The following is a 23,818-nucleotide window of genomic DNA, read 5'->3' as shown; positions in this document are numbered from 1 at the left end:
AGTTCATCATAGTTAGCCCCTAAAGCCCATCCATGATGGTGCGATGGCTGACGTATTTTATACTTACGATGGTGATTTGAGATATGCACAAGACATTTGTTTTAATAGCTTCTAAAAATACAGGTCGTAACCTTCATTCGGTCTTCTCTCAAATGCGATCCCGAGGTATTGATGCATGATTCCGCTTAATCGAAATATTCAGCGTAATCGAAATGATTTAGGGCGGTGAGCGGGTCATTAAGCTCCCTGCCTGCTTAGGGCGGACGTTAGCGGTGATTGACGGGCAAGTTTGTTTTTCCTGTCATGTTTTGACGGGGTGAGCGCGTGAGTTGATTAACGCCCTCGCCCTAAGCCGGGCTGAATTCAGACGGCCAGAAGCGAGTCATATTCTACGAGTCCTGAATGCTAATGACTTGAGTTGACTGAGAATCTGGAAATGGTCGGCTGGTTGGCCGTTTGGAATTCATATGGCATGTTCTACTTCCGTGGTACTCAACTAACCAAAGTTGTCGCATTCCTAATATCAGATTCAGAGATGGTAGTTGCTGAGCATATGTACAACGTTCCGTGACATTTGCTCACATTGTTCCGTTCCGTTTTCGCTTGTCCGTTCTCATGACATTTTTTATAGGGATGCGCATTATGCATCATGTTTAACCCTCGCCGTGCTGGTGGCCTGAACTTTCCGCCGAGTGCTGGGGGGGGGGGGGGGCGTTTTCACGCCCCCCCGTCTAACTCGGCTCCTGGGCCACGTAGCGACACGCGGTAAGCGGCAATCCAAAGAGCGTCAAAAATAAGGACGAAAACACTTCGGTCATTTTTTGGGTCAGGTCAAAGGTCAGGTCACCAGAGGTCACCAAAGGTAAAATGTTGACTATTTCAACATTTTGGAAACTGCCAACGGCTATCTCGGGAACCGATAGAGCTACAGCGCCGCGGAAAAGCGCATTCGATAGCCCTTTTACAGACCTTTCTGAGTAATGTTCTCAGATTTGACCTCAGGTCAACGGTTTAGCCTCCAGAGGGCAAAAACTCCAAAAATAGCCGTTTTTACGAAAAACGTTTTTTCGTCAATAACTTTTGACTTATAAGCGCCATGACATTACTTTTGCCAGCATCGTGTTCCTCTCGTCGAGACGCGTCGAATGAACTATTTGTTGACCTTGAAAGGTCATTTTGAAAATTTGACCTCAGGTCAAGGTCATGACCTGACCGAAAAGGGTCATGTTGCATATCAGTCGATCCGTATCGTCGAGCTGAACACATCTGACGTGTTTTCACCGCTCTAGCACGTCTCTATCAAAAGTTATAGCCAAAAAACTGCTGGCGACCGTTCATGACCTGAGATGACCTCAGGGGCACACAGAGGGGTCACAGGTGCATTTTTCCTATTCAGTGTGTCATGTTTACCTATGAACCGATGTTTGAGAGCGTTTTGAACGATATTCGTCCAAAAGAGGCGCATTTCAATTTTCTCCCATTGACTTATAATGGAGAGGTCGCAAAATTGACCTGACCTTAGGTCACAGATATCAAAAATCCGAGATATACATTTTATACATACTGTTACTCATATCAATCGCTGAAAGTTTCAAAGTGATCGTTCAGTCGGTGTAGCTATAGCGAGCCTTTGAACTTTTTCTGAGGTAAGGTCACTTGACGTGACCTGGTGACCTGACCTTGAACGGCCTAGGTCTGAAATTTTCACAACATGTGCGGAAATGATGTAGGAACACGTGTACCAAAAACGGCGGCGCTGCGCGCCGCCGTTTTTGAGATATTCGCGAAAAACCTGAGGGGGGGGGCGTAAAAACGCCCCCCCCCCAGCACGGCGCGGGTTAAATAGATACTCTAAAATGACTAAAATCATCCACCTGAAAGTATCTATGCAGAAGGCCCATTTACCGAGCTTTGTCAATCATTCACACAAATTCCACAAATGGGTTTCGTCTGTTGAGTTGTTTCACCTGGTCACGTCTGGAACTGTGCATTGTCAAATCTAATAAATCGTAACAAATCAAATCTAACAAACATATATGCTTATCTACCTATATTTTTCATCATATTCTTTTTACTTTTTCACTTCCTCTCCCACTCCCATTCCCACATCCCCTCTCCCTCTCCCTCTCCCTCTCCCTCTCCCTCTCCCTCTCCCTCTCCCTCTCCCACTCCCTCTCCCTCTCCCTCTCCCTCTCCCTCTCCCTCTCTCTCTCCCTCTCCCTCTCCCTCTCCCTCTCCCTCTCCCTCTCCCTCTCCCTCTCCCTCCCTCTCTCCCACTCCGTGTCTCTCACCTGCGCTCCTTCCGGCGGTGCTGCCCGCTGCTCGCCGCCAGCTTCCTCCGGCTCATCGCCCGCCAACTCCTGCTCCACTTCTCGTTCTATCTCCGTGATTACCTCGTTCAGCCGGTTCTTGATGTTCTGTTGGCTAATCTCTTGTACGTGAGATGTGGCCCCGGCAGCGGCGGCGGTGGTGGCGGTGCGGTCGGTGGTCCCCTCGGCGCTCACCACACCACTGGTGGTGTCGCTGGTGCCGCTGGTGCCGATGGTGCCAGTGGCGGCGGTCGTATCGGTGGATATGTCGGGCAGTTCGCTCCTTGATGTCGGAGCGATGACCCCGGGCTCGGCAGCTGGCGAATCGTCGGCCATGGCCGGTGGCTCAGAGTTCTCCTGGGAAGGACAGAGGCTATTGTTAGATGAGGTACAAACTTCTCTATTTTACGGCTTTAGGAAGTTGTGCCACCGATGTCGCTTTGCTCCAATAAGTGCACGCTCCTTATCTTCTGCGGACGAGGTCATTGTCATGGAGGCATTGTGGGGGTTCTTTGTGATTGGTAACATGTATTGATGAGTTCTGTCAATGTCACATCTATTTACAAACCAGAGTACAATGGCATGCTACAAAGTCGTCATTGGGCATCCAACAATAAATTCATTGTTTACCAATAACAACAAAGGTACAAGCGGCCTCGAACAAAACAAACAAACAAATACAATGCACTTATACAATTAACATAGAACAATAAATGATTACATGATAACAGTGAGTTTACAAGTGACATCGAACAATAAATAAGTAAACAATACCAATAAATTCCCGCAGTAATTCATTAGTAAAAGACAAAAACAAAGACACGAACAACAATTGTTTATCAGTGTCGTGATACAACCCATAGTAATACCAGTTCACCATTGGTCTTGGCAGTTGTACTCATCAGTGGCTATTCCTTGCTCAGGCTCTCAGTCGAATTCTAAAATGCGGAAGGAGATAAGTTCATTCACACTTCTCGCACACCGACTAAAACGGGTACAATAAAAATGAAATTAAACTAAGACAATAATAACGATGACAGCAAGCGGCTAAACTGCGGTGTTGTAACGCCACCTTCAGCCGCCCCGCACCGTCAACTACCCTAAGAATGAACCACCGGCATCCTGGCCACGCCCGGCGGGTCCGCGGCCTCTTTGAAGACGCCCACTCAGCACGTGCCTCGCGCGGCGGCCAACATTGGCGGCGGCGGCGGCCGTCCGTAATTCAGTCACACTGACGGCCCGTAACTCATTCGTAACTCACTCTCACTGACATCCCGTAACCCGTAAGTGAGACGTCAGACGACTGCGCGGGCTGCCAGCTGACGACGTGGGGTTGGTTCACAGTTGCTCACCAGCTTACCGAGTCTGAGAAGTGGTGGTTCTCAGCTGAACTGTTGGTTATCCGCTGTCCATTATGTATGTATGTATCTATGTATGTATGTATGTATGTATGCATGCATGTATGTATGTACATATGTATGTATGTATTGACATCACAAACCTTCCACATACAGCGTGGCGATTACGGCTCAGGCGATTACAGGCGCTGCTGGGAAATGCTCATCCCCGACCGTTCACGACTTGTCAACTGTCTTCTTCTGATATTTCTGGCTATATTCTTCCTCTGCAGTCCTCCCAGAATGCGTACGACAATCTTGTAGAAGGAACGAAAGGCTGTCGACAGCCGTTCTTTATTTATGCATGGTCAGCGTCTGCCCCTGTCGCTGTGCCTGGTGAAATAGTCGCCATGGTGGACCGCAAGGTGTCTGACTCCATCAGTCCTCTAGAAAGTTCATTTGCATGCATTCTTTGCTGGCACTGACAAAGGGCTCACCCTTATGCTATTCCAAGAACAATAAGGAAATCTTGCTCCCTTCCCTGATTGATAACGCACATGAATTTGGCTGGTTTTTGGTATAATTTCAGGAACTGATGGATGTTTCAAGCTGCATTTTATGCGCCCTGCATACTACTCAGTACTCATGGCATACCTACCCTGTACTGGCATACAGCTATCCAATGTTTGGAGTTTCGAATGGAAAGACGAATCAGACATGCTTTGTTGATGTCCACCACCCAGTGGTGAAGTGGTGTCTCCGTAAAAAAACTAACGTCTTCCGGATTATTTCAACAAACTACATAATTAACCCGGCAGGCGGTGGGGGGGGGGGGGGGGGGTTGCATTTTTTTGCCCCCCCCCGTATCTCCGAAACTGCTGCACGGATCCGGAAAACCGACTGCGGCCCTGGTGGCGCAGTCGGTTAAGGCGTCGACCCGCGGTGCGGGCGGTGCCGGGTTTCGGGTTCGATTCCCGGTTCCGCCCGTTCCGCGGGCGTCGTCCCCGGCTGTGTCACCAGTTGTGGGGTAGGCTCCCACTTCAGCCGTAGCATGGGGGGTGGGGGAACAAGGGCCAGGAGGAGGAGGAGCTCTCCTGTAATTGGGCCACAAGTGCCCGTTGGAGGGAGGCCTGAATAAAAAAAAATCAAACGGCGTTCGATAGCCCTGCCAAATTCTTCATGAGAAACCAAATTTCATTGACCTCGGGGTCACCTATGACGTCACAGGTCAGGACAAAGATAGAATGTTTCACCGTTCACGGGGCTTCTAGGGAAAGCGCTATAAGACTGAGTAAAACGCATTTTGTCCGAAAACCAGCGATAGGACGTCAGTTGTCTAGTACATATGTTGCTATTAGAGGTCACTGGTCATACCAGGTCAGGTCACAGGTCAGGTCACCAAAGGTCACCAAGGGTCACCACATGAACCCAACTTTACTAAGGTTGTGCGATGCATGTTTTATGGCCAGTTTTTCATTTCCAACTCAATGGTGTTGGTAATAAGACCATCAGGTACGGTTTAGGTCACTTTCTGGTGGAGGTCAGGTCAAGGTCAGGTCAAAAAGGTCAAATTTCAAAGTTGATATTTTTGCATAAAATGGGTATTGATTCGATGCAGCTCGTCACGGGGAGTCTAATGGTGGTCTTTGTTTTGCGCTACGAGGTCTAGAATTGCTAAAAATTGAGTTTGAAAATTTTGACGTCATCAATTTTGAACAGTTTTTTCGCTATAACTTGGCCAAAAAAAAGAGGCATCGATCTCAAATTTGGTATGTAGATAGAAGGCGGTAGGGGCGATCACATATCGTCCGGTTTTGTTTCGAAATTCAATTTTTTTATACTTTTCGTCTATTATATTCAAAAAATATTTTTTTTTTGATTTTGGGGGTCTAAATCCAAAATTTAAAAATTCTGAGATAGCAGTTTTGTAGCCCTTTAAATTCTACACCTTTTATGTTTCAAACATTTTTCTGTATATCTAAATCTGTAGGCCTGACAGCTCTTCTCGCGAAACCTTTTTTTGGTTCGAAAATGGCAGAAATGACGTCACTCTGACGTCATTAGTGTCCAACCTATCATAGCCTTTGGAAAAATATTTGGTTGCAATGTGCAGTAGCTATTCACGGGAGGGTACTGAAAGTTTGGTGACGATCGGCGCAGCGGTTCTCGAGATATATCGAAAAAACTAAAGGGGGGGGGGGGCAAAAAAAGTCCCCCCACGGCCTGGAAGGTTAATTACATACAAGGTAAAGTAAGAACTGGAACTATGGCATGAAACTACAATTATTTAAGTTCGAAATATTGCTAAAAAACGTCTCACACTTTGCCATGATCGTAGCTGTTATCAGTTTCGATTGTACGCCAGTTGATAAATCAATCAGCCGTTTCATTATTTTTTAACTATTTTGATCCATTTTTAATTTTTTGATTGAATTTGATTGATTTTTTTGAGGTCTTTGCGCTTTATATTTGCTTTTACGTGTTTTCACGTTTTGAATTGAACATCTATCTCTTTTGCTTAAGTTTGAAAAGGTGTAGGACGCTTCCTGGGACCACTTTGATAAGGCTTTTGTTAGTATTTTACATCGCGTGCATTTTACATCCTAAGAATATTCACCCTCTAGCAGTGGGTGTTGAATGATATGCAAATGAAATTCAAGTACACATTTTCCAAGTTCTACTTTATATTCTGAATCATCCGCAGTTTCCCGTTCTCGTCACACTCATTTAATTAACACTTGTGCACACGCGATTTTGTTATGCATGTTCTCCCGACATGCTGATTGTTAATAACAACCACGAAAGAGTTGGTGAGGATCCTTCATGCCCTCCCCCCAACGCGACCACAGACATGGGTATGTGGTCGAAAATGTCACCATCTGAATGATGAGGAGCAGGCAGATATCTCTGTGTATGACTGCCCACGTGGAGTCATGGACAGGCGCCTAGTAGGGACTCGCGCCCGTGTGCTCCGGCGTGGCGGATCTTGCTGAACTGCCGAAGGTGCTTGTAGCTGGACAAGCGGCTGCCCTGGATCAGTGCTGGCTGGTGGGATGACTGATGGTGGGGCTAAGGAGGCAGCCCGAGGCGCACGGGCAGTCGCCTTTGCTGTTGATGCTGGAATCGGCCTATGGATGGTGGCGGGCTGCAATGGCGCCGGGGCCGGCGGCGACGCAGCACTGAAGACCGGCGGGACGGGGGCTCCGGACGGTCCATTGGGGCGCAGGAGCGGGCGATCTCGTTGGTAGACCGTGGTGTGGTTCATTGGTTGATGATTGGCAGGGTTCAGAGACTGTATCTTCCTGAGGAAGCGGCGGTTTCGCAGGGTGAGCCGGCCACTGCCATGCATTTTGACGCTGTATTGACGGTTACCCAGTGTTTCTACGACCATACCGGTGCGGTCCCAGCGAGTCGGCTGAGATCCTTGCTGGTTCTGTACTTGTACTATGTCCCCAACGCCAAGTGGCTCAAGGCAGCGTTTGTCGATGTTCTTTCCGTGCAGCTGAGCGTACCCACGTTCCCGGAGCTCCCTCAATTTCCCCCATTCGGGACGAACAAAGTGCGGCGTCGGGAGTCCATCACGTAGCTGCCGTCCGAAGAGGATCTGTGCTGGTGACTCGCGCGTACCGTCGCGCCCAGGTGTGTTACGGAACTGAAGAAGCGCTCGTGTCACTTGATCCGTGTTGAGCTGGCCGCAACTGCTCGTGTTGTCTTGTAGAAGCCGTTTCGCTGCTTTGACAGCGACTTCGGCACGGCCATTGCTCTGGGGGTAATGCGCAGAGGAGAGCCTGTGCTTGATGCCCCACTGTTGGAGGAATTGTTTGAATTCCTCGCTGTTAAATGGCGGTCCACCGTCAGACTCAATGGTGGTGGGTACGCCCCAGTGCGCAAAATACTTGCGTAGCTCGGAGACCAGGGTCGAGATCTTGCCATCTGACATTTGACTGATGTTCAACCATCCTGAATAGCGGTCCACGTACACCAGGTAGAAGTAGCCTGCCAGCTGGAAGTAGTCTGTGCAGACTATCTCGAAGGGAAAATCGGGGCACGGCGGTTCCAGCGCTGGTTCGCTTGGCTGTGACGGGGCCATCCTTTGGCATGTTTTACACTGTGCTCGCTTCTGTGTTATTGCTGCATCCATCCCAGGCCAGAAAAATCGGTTCCGAGCGCTGTTTTTCATGCCCACTTCGCCCTGATGAGCTGAGTGAAGACATTCCAGTAATTCCACTCGAAGTGACTGTGGAATGTACATTTTCTGGCCGTGGAATGGGACGCCTTCGAGCTCATGCAGGTCGTGTCTCATCGGCCAGAAGACTTTGAGGTGGTCCGGGACGTCGGAACGCGTCTCGGGGAAGCCGCGGCAGATCATTGCCGCTAGGTCGATGCTGGTGGCGTCTACCATGCACTCCTCCTTCACCAGCTCCCAAGTGATCGCTCGAAATCCGTCCGAGCCGGCCGAGGAGGCTGCCAGCTCAGCAACGGCCACCATGGCTTCATGGATGCTTCGTGCGTGTTCAGTATCTGTGTGGGCCGGCTCAGCTCTCATGACTGCAAAGCCGCTCAGCGAGTCGTTCAGCTGTGTGGGCGTGGCTGCACTGCTGGAGGCTGGATATCTGGAAGCAGCATCTGGACCCACATGCTCTTTCCCCGGGACGTGCTTGATTGTGAAGCGGTACATGAGCGTTTTCTCCTTCAAGCTGAACAGCCGTGGGTTTTTTATGTTCTCCAGCGACTGGTCTGAGAATAGTTTTACCAGTGGCTTATGATCAACTGCTACGGTGAGATTCGGACATCCCAGTACAAACATGCGACACTGCTGAAGTCCGTAGACGAGAGCGAGAGCCTCTCCCTCCACTGGGGCATACCGAGACTCGGCATCTGTGGTGAAGCGACTCCCGGCGAATACGAGTTTCCAGTGATCTGGCCCACAGTATGGTGCCTTTTCCATGCCACACTGGCAGTGTTTTTGCTGGAGGATGAAGCCGAGTCCATGTCTGCTCCAGTCTGTTGAGAGGCAGGTTGGCCGATCAATCTCAAATGCTCGCACACCTTCAGCCACGCGCTTGGCAATGGTATCTTTGGATTGCTGGAACAGTCGGTCAAGAGTCTCGTCCCAGTAAAACTTGCTGTTGCCTTTAGTTTTGAGCAGTTCTCTGAAGGGTGACATGACCTCAGACTGGGCAAACGCGTAGGAGACTTGGTTAACCAGCCCGAACCAGCTTCTGACTCCTGTGAGGTTGGATGGCGTCGGAAAGTTACGGATGGCGTCGAGAAGCCGTCCCGTTGGTTTGTACCCGTCAGCAGTGACTGTGAAACCAGCGAAGTCAACGGTGTCCGCCCCGAAAGAGAATTTAGAAGGGTTGAACACGACGCCGTGTTCCCCACAGAGCGTGATGTAGTGCACGGTGTGCCAAAAGGCCTCCTCCAGTGATCCGTCCCAGAGCAAAGAGTCGTCGACACACCTTCTAAGACGCTCCGTCCCTGCAGTGATGTCATCCATGCGGCGTGTATAGCCGTCACCGGAGGCGTGAAATCCCTGAGGTGCGCGCTTGTAGCGATACCTTCCCCACTCAGTTATGAAGGTTGTCGCTTCTCTCGCGTTCTCGGCCAATGATAGGCTATGGTAGCCATTCCATGCGTCCAGGGTAGTCTTCTTTGTCCCGGGTGGCACGCTAGCGACGAGATTGAAGGGACTGGGCGTATGGTGAGTCTCTCGGAGGGTGGCCTCGTTCACCCGCTGGAGGTCTACTGTCCGACGAGGAGAGCCATCCTTTTTCGCTGCGACCACCATCCTCGAACACCAGCGTGTCGGGGTTCCCTGTGGCACCGGCTCAATTATGCCAAGACGTACGTCTTGGTCCAGACCGGCCTTTACCTGTCTTTTCCAGTGGTGGGGGACTGGAATGGGCGTATGAACAGCCGTCGGTGTTGCATCGGCCTTGAACTGGATATCTAGTGGTGTGCCCGTCATCTCCTGGAGTGGCTGGTGCTCGCAGGTATTGAATGCGCTGCTGGCAAAATGGTCTCTGATCCAGTGCTCTAACTTCTCCCTGTTTTCCTCGACGGCTGGAAGCGGCATCTTCTCCGGGATCGCGGGCACTGGTGACCTCTTCAGACACCCACAGGGCGCTGTGTGGGTCTGTGCTTTGTTGACCTCATCTGGGTCTGTGCGCTGGGACGTAACCTTAGATCCGTCCGGTCCGTTTTCGGGCAAAGGGAAGTGTTCCGGCACGACTCCCAGGTCTCTGAGGGCCCTTTCAGATAAATAGAGGCCGTGCGTGTTGCGCGAGATGTACACTACTTGTCTAGTGACTCGTCCTTTGGCCTCAATCCTCAGCAGAAGTGAGCCTATCACCTCCAATCGTGTGCCCGTTACGCCAATGATGCGGTGTGAGGTCTTCAGGAGAAGGTGTTCCGGACAGCGCAGGAGTTTCAAAATCTCCATCCCCCCAGAGCAGGTCATGGCTCCAGTGTCAGCGCACGCTGTGGCGCGCACGCCGTGGTCGACTTTACTGCGCTCGATCCCTGTGAGACGCTTCCCGAATCTGGAATGGGCTTCCTGCATGATGGTGAGCGTGACTGGAAGTTCTGGATGGCGTTTTGGCTGGCAAGTCGTGAACTGACCATCTTTCCACTCCATGTGAGACACTGATTGTGCACTGCTTTGGGAGACTGTAGATCTGGCAGTAGTGCTAGACGGCAGGGCGCTGGCTGACTGAGCCGGTCCGGAGACGTTAGCGTGCGCTGATATCTCATCCATACCGTCTCCGAACGCGTCCAGGGACGACTCAGCGCTTGCACTCACTGGCTGGGCAGCCCGACATGCACGAGCGAAGTGATTTCGCTTCTGACAATTTGTGCAAGTCTTACCACGTGCTGGGCAGGATGAGTGCTGGTACTTGTTGCCGGACGTCCTGTGCCGCCCTCCGCACCAGCGACACGGACTGAGCTCCTCCTGGCTGTCAGCATTGGGCGGCTTGTCAGGTTTGTGTCGCTGCTGTTGATATGCAGAGCGATGAGCCGCCGCAATATCTGGTGCTGCCTGTCTGCTGGTCGGCAACACGCCCGTCTGAAGCTGCTTCTCGCTATCGTCGGCAGCCTGCATCGTGAGAAGGGCCTGGAATTTCTGTGCGAATGTCGGATACCGATCGGCTGCCGACAGAATTTGGCTTTGATGCTCTGGGTTGTAAAGACCGACAACCATCTGCGTCTGTAGCACGTCCTCCTCGTAACTGATCGGGCCGGGCTCGGTGCTTTCTGCGTGAGGTCTATGCGCAGTTACTGAGAAGTCGCAGAGAGCGGCTTTGGAACGTAGCCGCGCTACGAAATGCGTGATATCCTCACCTTGGGCCTGTCGAAGTGCGTGGAACTGGCTCCGATGAACCGCAGTATGCAGGCCACGAACTGCCACCGCCTTTATCTGAGAGAGAAGATCGGCCTCATTCGACTGACTTAGAGTTGTTCCTCGCAAGTGGAACAACTGTCTTTCCAACTCCGGGCTGCATGCCGATAGGAGCTCGTGTCTGATGGCTTCCTCTCTAACAAGTCCAGCGACTGTCTTGTATCTTTCCCATTGAAAGAGAAACAATCTCCAGTCTTCGTCACTGGCATCCAAGGCTACCGTCGGGCGGCATGCCCGTGGTGTTGCTGTCGAGTTTTCTCTCGTCAGGAGAGCACGAAACTGCAGTTCGGTGAGAGTAATTAGAACAGGATTCTGTGTGTTTTGTGGTGGGTTCATTTCATTTTCTTCCACCGACCGCGCCATGAATGATATGCAAATGAAATTCAAGTACACATTTTCCAAGTTCTACTTTATATTCTGAATCATCCGCAGTTTCCCGTTCTCGTCACACTCATTTAATTAACACTTGTGCACACGCGATTTTGTTATGCATGTTCTCCCGACATGCTGATTGTTAATAACAACCACGAAAGAGTTGGTGAGGATCCTTCAGGTGTTTTTAGTAGGTTCGGTGGGCGAATTATGCGCCATTTGTATGCTTTCGTCTCATTGGGCTGTATTTTTGCTACATCTCCTACAAATCATAGTTCAAAGCACCTATGGTTACATCCGCAACCACTTAATGAAACTTTTGGGGCGTAAAATGCAGCCAAATGGGCGGAAACGTGCGTCGGTCGCATTTTATTCCCTTTTACTAAAATTGACGACTGAGCACAGTATCAATCAACGTCGGGGTTCACATGCGCAGCACTATGCTACAAATCATCGTTTTCAGTCTCGTAACCCCATCTCGACTCTTCTACTGGTTCCGGGAGTGTCTCTCTAATGCGGTGACTTCGGTTTCCAGTGTCGCTTCCATTTACCGCCATCTCCGCCTCTGACGGTGGTATGGACAGTACCGCACGTTCGACCGCTCGCCTGTCCACGAGACTTGTCATTTGTCGCATACGTGGGCGAACGCACTAAAGCTCTCTATGTGGGCGAGGAATGGAGCTTTGAGGGAGGACATTAGCAGAACGGCTGTTATGAAAGCTTTGCGTAGGCTGGTGTGGTGAATGACGAGATAATGTTTTTCCTCGAGGTTTCCGGCTGCGATTCTTCAGGGAAGATGGGCGTGTATGCTAGCCTTTCGTTTATTTTTCCACAAATATTGTTTACAATGTTATCCAATATTCCATTTGATGATAAATGATATAGTCCTTGGTAATCGACTGAGTCATGTTATAGAAGAATAAGGAATGCATGTTGGAATGCCTGCAGATATATAGGTAGAAATTCCTATGTCTACACATGGGTTCACACTGGCTCCCTACGCAAGCCAAGCTGCAGATCTCACATCGGCTGCGCGTGCTGCGGCAGTTTTACTCAGGGGAGTGTCACTGATGTCACACTTTGCTTCGCCATAGGTCCAGTGCTGATGTCATTGGTTTCGATCCCGGTGACGTCAGTGCTGTCTACATCCGGGAACTTATTGCACTTGGTTCTCATTAGAGGTTGCCATATTGTTTTGTCTCGTGACGAGTGACGACACATTTGCGTCATCGGGATCGAAACTGGCTGTAAACAAATCGCGCAGTGTCGCTACCTACTATACATGGCCTTGGTTTTACTATAACTTGACGTTGGTTATTCTAGCAGCATATTCATGTATACGCGAATCAGCTGCAAATAGACAGAAACGCGCCGTCCCCGAATATACTGCTACCTCGTGGAGTGGAGGTGAGCCCATGCATGGCCCAGACTCGATTCTACCCGGGGCTATTCATATTGGGCTTAGGCATAGAGACGGCAATTTAATATTTTTCTTGTTTTAGGAATATGTACTGATGTCGAGTTGTAGGCATGTAGCCTAATATTGGCCAACTTTGAGCTAAAGTTGCTAAAATTGTTGTGTCCATGCCCAGTAAAAAGTGGGCTGATAACTTTTGTTACTTGCCAGTAGCAACATAGTTGGGAACCACGAATGTCTGTCTAGTGTCTACTCTAGTCTGGCAAACCTAAGAAAGAACGGATATGAAGTGCTACGGCTGTTGATGCATGTGCGTTTATATTGTGAGAGCATATTTTCCCTCACAGCTTTTCACATAAATTTCTCCGAACCATACATTTCAGTTGATCAAAACACGTGCAAAGTGATTCAGGCGCTTTAACTCCGTTCTTTCTTAGGTTTGCCAGACTATAGCAGCAGATTCGTGAATATGAAACTGCTACTGAACTGACTAGCACATATTTCAACCGTCGTCCCGTTGGACTTTGGCGAACCCTGCCTGCTGTTGGGGAGTGGCTGTTTCCATCCCTGATATCTCAGAAACTATTGGGCCGATATTCCAAATGGAAACGGCCTTCCGATGGCCACCTAGTGAAAGATTTACATGGTGCCCCAGCGCATTGAGCTCAAGTCAAATGTTACGGCATGCTTCAGCAATGCATTTTTTACTTTTTGCGAAATGATAGGCAACTTTTCTGTCAGCGATGGAAAATCAATTTGTAACTCTGTTTTTTAGCGCATATTACACTATTACAGCCAAAGTAAATTTTCAGTATCCTGTCTTACTGTAACCTTATGCGCAGTGAATTTCTTACAGCCATTCTTACAGACTAACGCCATAAGGGCCAGGGTCCGTCCCTATGTCAAACGGCATCAATGGGGCGGCAAAACGTCGACGAATTAGGACCGTACCTGCTGCACACCGTCCATCTGGCGGACGGCGGTGAGGCTCAGCTTAGGGGTCCTCCGCTAGGTAGAAGCACTGGCGCGGATCGCTGGTACGACCAGGACTCGCGTCAATCGAAGACGTGTTTCCTGAAATAAAGGTTTTATTATAAATGTCATGGAAACCCACCTATCCGTGCTTCTATCCTCAGGATACTGAAATCCTTCTCCTCCACGCCACAACCCCTTTCCGGGCTGGACAGGCAACTTTATCTCATGCGGGCTGCTCCCTTGGAGCGGCACCGCTGCTCCCGAGGGAGCGCACCCCGTAGCCGGGTGCAGTGAGTGCCTTGGGGCTGGGTGGTCTGTCCTCTGGACGGGCTCAGCCCCGGCGACTCACTAGGGTGCCTGCCCAGACCAATGTCTCCCCCTAAATCCTATCATCCTTCCGGCTCTGCAATGGTCTTGTCGACCGAAAGGGCCTAACCCAACAAAACAAAAACAAACATGTCATGGAAACAATCCAGACTGGGAGCAACAGTAGCATCCAGAAAGCCCCAGCATTTTCTGACAACGGGCAGTGTCTCAAGATTCACGAAAAGGTACCTCGATCGCAAGGCCCGAGGGTCCCATCCCTGAAAGGGTTCCCCGCACTGGCGGTCCCAGGGGGGGGGGCACGGGGGCCATGGCCCCCCTTTTGGTGCTGAAAGGTGGGGCCATACTATCTTTTAGCCCCACCTTTCAGATCGAGCAGAAGTCATAGAAAGCTTTTTGTATGTTTCATTTTCTTTCTTGCGCCATCAAAGGACGTAAATTTTACTCATGAGTGGGCTCAGCTTCGCATTCTGTCAATTTGGCGGTCAGCGTCGCTGGCACCGGTTCACGAGTAAGGCCGGGTCTCATATGGAATATCAGCGTGGGTTTACTTGAGGCTCTCGTAGGTCCAGCAATGGCTGGCATGAGACCCTCTTCGGCAGTGGCGGGTGGGCCCTGCCAAATGAGCGTGGCTCTACGACACTAAAGTAAGACCTCATGGGTTGGTGCGGTGCACCTCAGAAGCCCGGTGGTGACGCCGTATGCCGGCTTGGTTTCTTAAGGATTAGCGTGGGACCTCCGGGGCCTGCTTAGAGTTTGCATGAGCTAGTATGCAATTTCAGAGGTCTGTGTGTAATGTGTACACAGTGGCGGTCGCGTGGGGGGGCATCAGGGTCATGCCCCCCCCAAAGGCCAATAAAATGGGCCATCATATCATTTGCCCCCCCCCCTCAAACAACCCCCCTAAAAAAACCCACTCCAAGCTATTAATATAGCTCCCACACCGGTCTTTGAGCGTCCTACACTGACCTCTGAGGGAACTTCAGTGGCGGTCAAGCGCCCATGTTGGCCGCTAAGAGCCCACATCGACCTCTTAAGCCCCACATCTGGCCTATGAGGGCCCCTAACCGGCCTCAGGGGCCCCAACCGGCGTCTGAGCGTCTCACACCGGTCTCTGGTGGCCTTATTTCTGTCTCTGGTGTCCTAAGACGAACCTTTAGGTGCCAATGAGGGCCCCTCACTGGCTGCTAAAGACTCGATGCCGGCCTCTAAGGGCCTGCATTGGCCTCTGAGGAGGGCCCATCATGGCCTTTGAGGGCCCTCTGCTGGTCTCTGGGGTCCAACGACGGCTCATGCCGGTCTTTTAGAGCCCCACGCTGACATCTGAGGGCCCCATGTTGGCCTGTAAGGACCCACATTAGCCTCTGAGAGCCCAACTCGGTATTGTATTGTATATTGTATTAGCGAAGCATTCCAATGATGGATTAGTGTCAGCTTCTAGTCAATGACAATAGTAAAAACATAAAACACAAGCACACACACGCATACACATTGTACTAAAATACCAAAACGCTAGTCACATGTCGAGTTTAAAAGTCGTAAAAACTCTGCTCTAGTTCGAGAGCCGGTGGTGGCAGGCGGCAGGCGATTCCAGGACGAGGCCGCTCGGTACGACAAGGCCCGGCGCGACATAGACAGCCGGTAAGCCGGCAGCTCCAGCACACCGGCACACGTTGCCCGCGTTGAGCGCTGCGATACAGCGGCTCGCCGAGTGAATAGGGAGCGGATCGCCTCCGGAGCGCAAGGGTCACTCAGCGCCCTGAACACAGTGGAGCAGTCACGGTGGACGACAAGATCAGCAATGTCATGCCAGCCGAGGGCTCTCAACACCGGTGAAATATGTTCAGAAACCCGCGCTCCGGAGACGACCCTAGCACCAAAATCGGTCTCTGATGGTCTCAAACTACTGGCCTTTGCAGTTTGCAGGCCCTGTACTGGTCTCTGAGGGCCCTAATCTGGCCTCCGTGAAAACATACATGGGTGGGCTTCTGAAGATCAGAGGGCTTACGCAGACTCCTGTACAGCCTTACGTTGGTCCTGATCGAGATCACTTTACGTCCTGATGGTCCCGCGTAGATTCCCTCATAGTTCGACATCGGGACCCCATGAGGCGTTGTGGGTCTTGAGGCTGGCAGAGACTGATGACATCCTCAGGGCTCAGGGCCAGTCTTTTCAGCATGAGGACTAGGCAGGTTGAGTGAGCCCCAATAGAGCCGTTACGAAGCCCGCAGGAGTTGCGCGCGGCCCTCAGATGCCAATTTTGAAAGCCAGGAACCTTTGGTCTCCAGAGGTCGGTGTACCTACTCTCTCCCGCCGCCACACAACTATATGGGGTAAATGTCATAGTCTGAAAATGCTCTCTGGGTTTCACATGCTTGTTCAAAGCAAGACTGGTAGGTATCTGTACTTTTCCGAATTGTTTTATAGTGGTAAGGTCATAAATCCGCGTGCCCGACCTTCCAGTATATGCTACACCGATCCGTCGCCATGGTGCAGTGGCCCGACCGGTGGAAACACCGTGGGACGGGAAATGGAACTGGTGATTTTGCCTTAAATTGTGCTTAACCCGCGCCGTGCTGGGGGGGGGGCGTTTTTACGCCCCCCCCTCAGGTTTTTCGCAAATATCTCAAAAACGGCGGCGCGCAGCGCCGCCGTTTTTGGTACACGTGTTCCTACATCATTTCCGCACATGTTGTGAAAATTTCAGACCTAGGCCGTTCAAGGTCAGGTCACCAGGTCACGTCAAGTGACCTTACCTCAGAAAAAGTTCAAAGGCTCGCTATAGCTACACCGACTGAACGATCACTTTGAAACTTTCAGCGATTGATATGAGTAACAGTATGTATAAAATGTATATCTCGGATTTTTGATATCTGTGACCTAAGGTCAGGTCAATTTTGCGACCTCTCCATTATAAGTCAATGGGAGAAAATTGAAATGCGCCTCTTTTGGACGAATATCGTTCAAAACGCTCTCAAACATCGGTTCATAGGTAAACATGACACACTGAATAGGAAAAATGCACCTGTGACCCCTCTGTGTGCCCCTGAGGTCATCTCAGGTCATGAACGGTCGCCAGCAGTTTTTTGGCTATAACTTTTGATAGAGACGTGCTAGAGCGGTGAAAACACGTCAGATGTGTTCAGCTCGACGATACGGATCGACTGATATGCAACATGACCCTTTTCGGTCAGGTCATGACCTTGACCTGAGGTCAAATTTTCAAAATGACCTTTCAAGGTCAACGAATAGTTCATTCGACGCGTCTCGACGAGAGAAACACGATGCTGGCAAAAGTAATGTCATGGCGCTTATGAGTCAAAAGTTATTGACGAAAAAACGTTTTTCGTAAAAACGGCTATTTTTGGAGTTTTTGCCCTCTGGAGGCTAAACCGTTGACCTGAGGTCAAATCTGAGGACATTACTCAGAAAGGTCTGTAAAAGGGCTATCGAATGCGCTTTTCCGCGGCGCTGTAGCTCTATCGGTTCCCGAGATAGCCGTTGGCAGTTTCCAAAATGTTGAAATAGTCAACATTTTACCTTTGGTGACCTCTGGTGACCTGACCTCTGACCTGACCCAAAAAATGACCGAAGTGTTTTCGTCCTTATTTTTGACGCTCTTTCGATTGCCGCTTACCGCGTGTCGCTACGTGGCCCAGGAGCCGAGTTAGACGGGGGGGCGTGAAAACGCCCCCCCCCCCCCCCAGCACTCGGCGGAAAGTTCAGGCCACCAGCACGGCGCGGGTTAAAGATTCCACGCAAGAATGACATGGATGGAGCATAACATGGTGTGTCAAAAGTGGAAATAGCCGCCCGGCTTTAGTTCGCCAGCCTTGTCAATAGATGGCAGTACCACAATATGGGCAGCGGATCGTGCAATTGACGTCAAATTTTCGTTATCTGCTAACAATTGAATGGCGGATCTTTTCATGCAAGAATCAAGTGAATCGGTCCACAACTTTTCTAGCAACAGAGATATGAAGTCAAACACCCTGCCAGAGCGGCGGCGCGGCGGCCGGCGGCGGCCGCTACGCGCCGCCTGGGAGACTGGCGGCGCTGAACGGTTCCGAATTGGCAATGCACTAAAACCTGTTAACTGCTTGGAATAGTTATTACTTAGCAAAATTTTCATTCAAGTGAGGAATAACCAAGGGCAGGAAGTATGTATGCTTGTGTGCGTACTATGTAAGCCAAGAAACTGCATTAGCAGATACTCGCTAATATTAGATCCAGCCAAGTCCAAACGCATTCCAGGTGATGTGTTTCTGATGGGTCAACAATATTTATCGTTCGAGGGCGGATACAGTTTTAACAATACAAAAAATATTTTTGCACAGCTCTATTCCTTGAATAATTCTCTTCAACGCCTCATTCCTAGTTAAGCGAATTAGCCTACCCTGGTTGAATAAATAAGGCGATTTCGCCTCAAGGTCGGGGAAAACCGACCGAAAACGGCCGCGCTCAACGTTAATTTGGGCATGCAGACTCTCAAAAACTCGCATTGGGCGGGTAGGGTTTCCCAGGTATTGGCTCCAAAACACCGTATTCGGCTCCCGAATACGTCCAAGTGACCCGCCTCGTTCCTAGTTAAGCTCTAATTAGATCAAGTGACTCAGAGGGAGCGAAAAAGCGACAAAAAGCATGAATTTCCCTATGGCGGCGGGCTGCCGGGCTGCCAGACGGCGCACCGGCTATTTCCACTTTTGACACACCATGATTAGTGCCAACTGCGCGGCGCCTCGTGGACGTAAAAATTAGCCGATCACCACCCCCCCCCCTCCGGTGACGGATAAATGTATTGTCCCGCGAGTGTGAGTTTGGCCCCCCCTTTTGCTAGCGGCTGCGACCGCCAGTGGTTCCCCGCCTTGAGCCGAGAAATCTACGTGCTTGTAATTTTCTCACCAGTACCATCTGGTGAATGAATTTTTTACAAGTAAAGGTTTGGCCAAAATAAAGCGCCCATTGTCTCCGAACGTTAGGCGTAGCGCCGAACTCACAAATTCCTCTTGGCTCAAACATATTCGAAAATTGAAGCAGCAAGGACAAAGGCTGGGCAGTGGGCAACGTAGCGCAGGCAGCAGTTCACGCCGTAAAAACTCGGAACGCGTCGCATTACGCTACTAAGTCCCAGGGGAGACCATCGTCTGGTACTTCAAAGCTTTATGAGATCGATGGCGGCGCAGCTGCTTTTACAATAAATTGTGTGCAGCCACTTATGAAATTACATACACGACAGGCGTGACGGCCACAGCAGCCAAGAACGGAAACAGAAAGTGACACAAATACAATATCAAATTAAGTTTGTAGTAAATGGATGGATCGACATAACCGTAGCCCAAACTAAGCGAATTTGTTGCGCATGCCCTGTCCTCCGCTGTCCAATTGAGAAATTACAGGTTATTGGAAGAATATATCAGTGGAAACTAAGCTTGTTCACATTCGGACAGTTCATCCCACTCAACTGGCTTCAACTGGCTGCGGGTGCCCCTATATCAATTGCAGAACATCCCTGCCAAGTCTCATAAATTGAGCGTTGTAACGGCTCGAACCCGATTTAAATGGATCCTAGAAAAGAGCAGGACTGGATGATTGTTTTAGTAAATTATATTTCATCCTTGTCCTTTGATAATTTATCATAACACGTCGCATTTATTACTTGAATTATCATGTAAAATCGCTTGATGAAGCAAGTAAGCTATTGTTCATAGAATGCAGACCTGAAACTGCTTGTATGATGCATATATTTACAGCTTAACAGCCTCCAAACACCGCATTTCAATTCAGCTTCTAGTCTTCGACATCGTTTTAGACCTCTCCCTCTCTCCCTCTCCCTTCCTCCCCCCTCTCTCTCTCTCTCTGTCTCTCTCCCATCTCTCGACTCTCCCCCTCACTCTCATTCCACAAGCCACCCGGCTTTGGCCAGCGGCGTCTCTCTTTGTCTCATCTCCGCAGTGTATACCGCCACTGATACGACGGCACGATTAGCTCCTGGAAATTAGCTGATTACCTGCGCCACGAGCCGTTGTGTTCGTGCTGTCCTCAGATTAGACGGCGCCTGTGAAAAGCCAACGACGCTCCGAGTGTGTGGTGAATAGAAATTACACTCTATTTTTGGGGAGTAGGGCGAGCGTGGCGGCAAACGTGTAAAGCTGATGACGTGTTATTCATGGCTTGGCGTTGCTTCCTATCCACCCAGAGTAACGTATCTCTAGAGTGTGACGTACTTAAGCAGCGAGAGCGGATTCTCAACTACCGCATTATGCGTGTTATTAGTCTATTTTTTTCAGACACGCAGCATCCATGCTTGTGATTGCTTATCAGCCGGGCCACGTAAATAGATTCCAAAAGCTATCGAATAAATAAGCATTCACGCAGCTAAAAACACTATTATAAATCACAACGCACGCATGGCCTTTCAAGAACCTGATGACGTCAACCACCAATGTGATCTGAGTTGTGAATATAGGTACACAATGAATAAGACCCCCGGCTCAGCTATCTGGCACGGTTGAATGCTAGCGAGCGGAGCTCTCTAAAGATAGACATGTTTTGTTGCCGTCACTGGGCGTCATTGTGGTTTCTGTTTGGGCCTCAAATACCAGGCTTGGTACATAACATGTTTAATTTCAAATGTAAATGTTGAGTTAGAGTGTGCTTCAAGAAGGTTATTGTTGCTGATATGAAAATAAGAAAGGAAAAATGATGCGACCTTTTTCAACATGTAGGATGTGTACTGCTTAGTTCAGTGGATATTTCTTTCACATGTTAGCATCCTGAAGCATGATCAAAGGATGCGTTATCTATATGAGAGAGGAGGTATTAGAGTGTGTCATTAATAAGTTGTCTGATAAGTGATAGCAGTCAGCTCTTGTCATCTTCAAAGAAAATACCTGCCGGGAGATACGCCTGCTTGTCTTTCATACATGCTCACATTACAAATTATTGATATAAATTTTATGGTGGTGTTATATAACTCAGCTTCTTGTAAGAAGCATCTTAGCATCAGACATGGAGCACCAATATACACGTTTGGTGATCACTGGTGGATCCAGAGATGGCTTCCCCGCTGTCCTCCCGTTTTCCAGGTGGGTGACAGCACGTGATCGCCTGAGGCGGTGGGGGGTTAAAATATTTTCGTCATTTAATGCTCAATGCATTCGCTGCGACTTTTTACAAGACCCTCTTCTCGTCGTTGTTCTTTGCTTTCAACGACTGGTCCCCGAGTAATGACTATCCTCACGCAATATAGGATGAATGGAGCTAGCAATTAAGCCCAAAAAACATATAGAAAATGTTACAAAACACCTCTTTTGAAGTAGATGAATTGAATGGTTTTGGAGCCTCACAAAACATATTTCAGATATGACGCGTAAAACAAACTGACGCATAAAGACTGTGTTCAAAAATGTGAGAGGCAGCTCCGCAAGCACTTATTGACAAATGAAAATCGTAGGTACTGCTCGGTCGCCATAGCAACAAGTAAGCGTCACAAATTTCGAACACTATCTGAGTGCGCCAAGTTGGACTACATCGAGGACGCTGGGTGATGGATGCCAGCTGATTAAATTAATGAAACGCGAATAAACTCAATTTTTGTTTGAGATTGCGAGTAAAATATGTTTGTTAATTTCAAATATCATTGAATTAGTTTTTGCATATAAAATAACTACAAACACCTCTGTGCAAGGAATAAATCAAGGCTTATGAAAATCGTGAGTAGGGTTGGGAAAAGCAGAAAAAGGATCACGTGACTGGCGTCCCAACCTTATCTGTAAGAATCTTGCCGTTTTCTTCCTTTATCGGATTTTTTTTTTTTTTTAATTTAGGCCAAGTACAGACATGTTAAAAATAGCGAGAATGACACGTGCTGGCAAAGTATCCAATAACTCCCTGTTCACGATTTAAATGAGGAAATAACAGGGAACCGCTTATCTTATTACTTACCCTGCACATAAATTGATTAGTTTTTCGCTTTTACTGACATATAAAGACATAACCTTTTGAAAAAATTGCATAACAAACCTGTTACTACACCACACTCCCGTGTGTCACAATGCTAAGCGAGGGCGTTTGCTCGGCTTTCTCCTGGCTTACGGTGATTATCACGCTAGATGGCAGGCCTGAGCTCAATGTCGCCAAAAACTGTGAAGACACCAATCCAGTATTATGGTCAATTGTACAATTGTACAATTGTACAATTGTATTGTATACAATTGTATCGTTAACAATCGTTAACAATCAAAGCAGTTGTATAACACAGATAAAGCAATTTTATCATTACCGGTCAAAGTAACATTTATTTTCCACTGTTACGCAATATTCAATGCAAATGCATCGTTTTTATGACTAAATGATGTGCAATTTATTTAGATCTCCCTGATGCTCAACTTTCGATTAATCTCCGCCTTTGAGGTCAGTAACACAATATCTATGTGTACACAACAAGCGAACTTGGCCATCACACGGTCAATTAGCCTTCAAAAGCAATGCAAACTCTTAGCTTGATCAATGATAAACAGATAGTACTGACATTTCACTGGAAGATTCACTTTCTCCCAAGACCGCGCTGCTTAAACCACAAACAAGATGAAAATACTACAAAAGCACCAAAGCATATGCACACCATCATCAAAGAAAGCGATTTTTCGTCAGCGTCCGGGAATCGCGAGTCTCAGGCTCATATTTCGCGAGTGCATCGTCTCGGAGGGACCTCGTTATCATTGTTTTTCTTCTATCTGGATCCCCAGGCGGACAGGCGGCCGTTCGCACGGCGGCCGCCATTAGCTGCGACACCATGACGTCAGAGTGATGACGTCACTGGGCTTGGAAGTTTGGTAAAACAAACGTCTGTCGTGGTAACGGCAAACAGTCGCTGTTGAAATAACACGGGGGCCAAGGGCGGTGGTGGGTCTATGTCAAAACAGAGATGACCTTGTTCTGTCAATTATTTGTCAAAAACATTTATTTTGCAAGTAATGCTTACAATTTCTGCATAGCTGTTCTTTTGCATCTCAATAGTAATGCTGGTCTGTATGCATTTTATTGTAGGGAAGTGATGCAACCTATTATCGTATATATAGCGTAAGGGTTGAGCGCCGGCCTTTCAACATTACGAGAAGTGGCGACATTTGCGCTCGCACTCTCAGCGACATTGAACATTCTAAAAGGCAATATATTTATCGATATTTCACCGACCAGTCAGCGTAAACCATGCTCGACGCACTTTGGCTAGCCAGTGACGATTTTGGGGTCAAAGCGTCAAAGCCAACATGTAACATCCCAGGCGGTTCAGTTTAAGACTGTATTTTGATGTTATTAGGCTACCCTGGTAAATACTTGGATAATTCCTGAAATTTATGATTCATTCTGTTTCCGATCAATCAAATTTTACTGTTTTCCAATTACAGAAATGCGTCGAAAAGCGATTTATTAGATGGGCCCTCACGCCGAATTCGCCCCGTTACCATGGCAACCTGAGGCTGTGACGCGTCGTTGCCCCCGGTCCTTTATGTGTTATAGGACTCGGCAACCAGTAAAGGATACCGGCCTGATAAAACCGGATCTAGCCCAGGGGCTACTGGCTAGAGGCTGCTGAACCTTACCATAAAGAGAAATGAAACGCCCGCACTATTTATATGAAAGCAATTAGAAATGTGGTCGCTGAATTCCACGCACATTAAAG

The 23,818-nt window shown here is 49.0% G+C and overlaps 1 protein-coding gene across 6 annotated transcripts in view; it reads right to left on the bottom strand.

Moving 5' to 3' along the window:
- Positions 1 to 23,818, bottom strand: part of LOC122371535 (titin homolog) — a 100,820-nt gene that overhangs the window by 69,648 nt on the left and 7,354 nt on the right. For all 6 annotated transcript variants that reach the window (XM_043347922.1, XM_043347923.1, XM_043347917.1 and 3 more), the window contains exons 2-3: positions 13,789 to 13,911; positions 2,292 to 2,666 (exon numbers count right to left, since the gene is read on the bottom strand). In XM_043347922.1, the coding sequence (XP_043203857.1) occupies positions 2,292 to 2,666; positions 13,789 to 13,806 (393 nt within the window). In that variant the 5' untranslated portion in view covers positions 13,807 to 13,911. The remainder of the gene's footprint in view (positions 1 to 2,291; positions 2,667 to 13,788; positions 13,912 to 23,818) is intronic.

This window comes from Amphibalanus amphitrite, unplaced genomic scaffold (assembly GCF_019059575.1).
Source record: "Amphibalanus amphitrite isolate SeventyFive unplaced genomic scaffold, NRLGWU_Aamphi_draft 001255F_arrow, whole genome shotgun sequence".
Lineage (NCBI taxonomy): Eukaryota > Metazoa > Arthropoda > Thecostraca > Balanomorpha > Balanidae > Amphibalanus > Amphibalanus amphitrite.
Note: the sequence above shows the minus strand (reverse complement) of the source record. Positions and strands in the feature narration are given on the sequence as shown.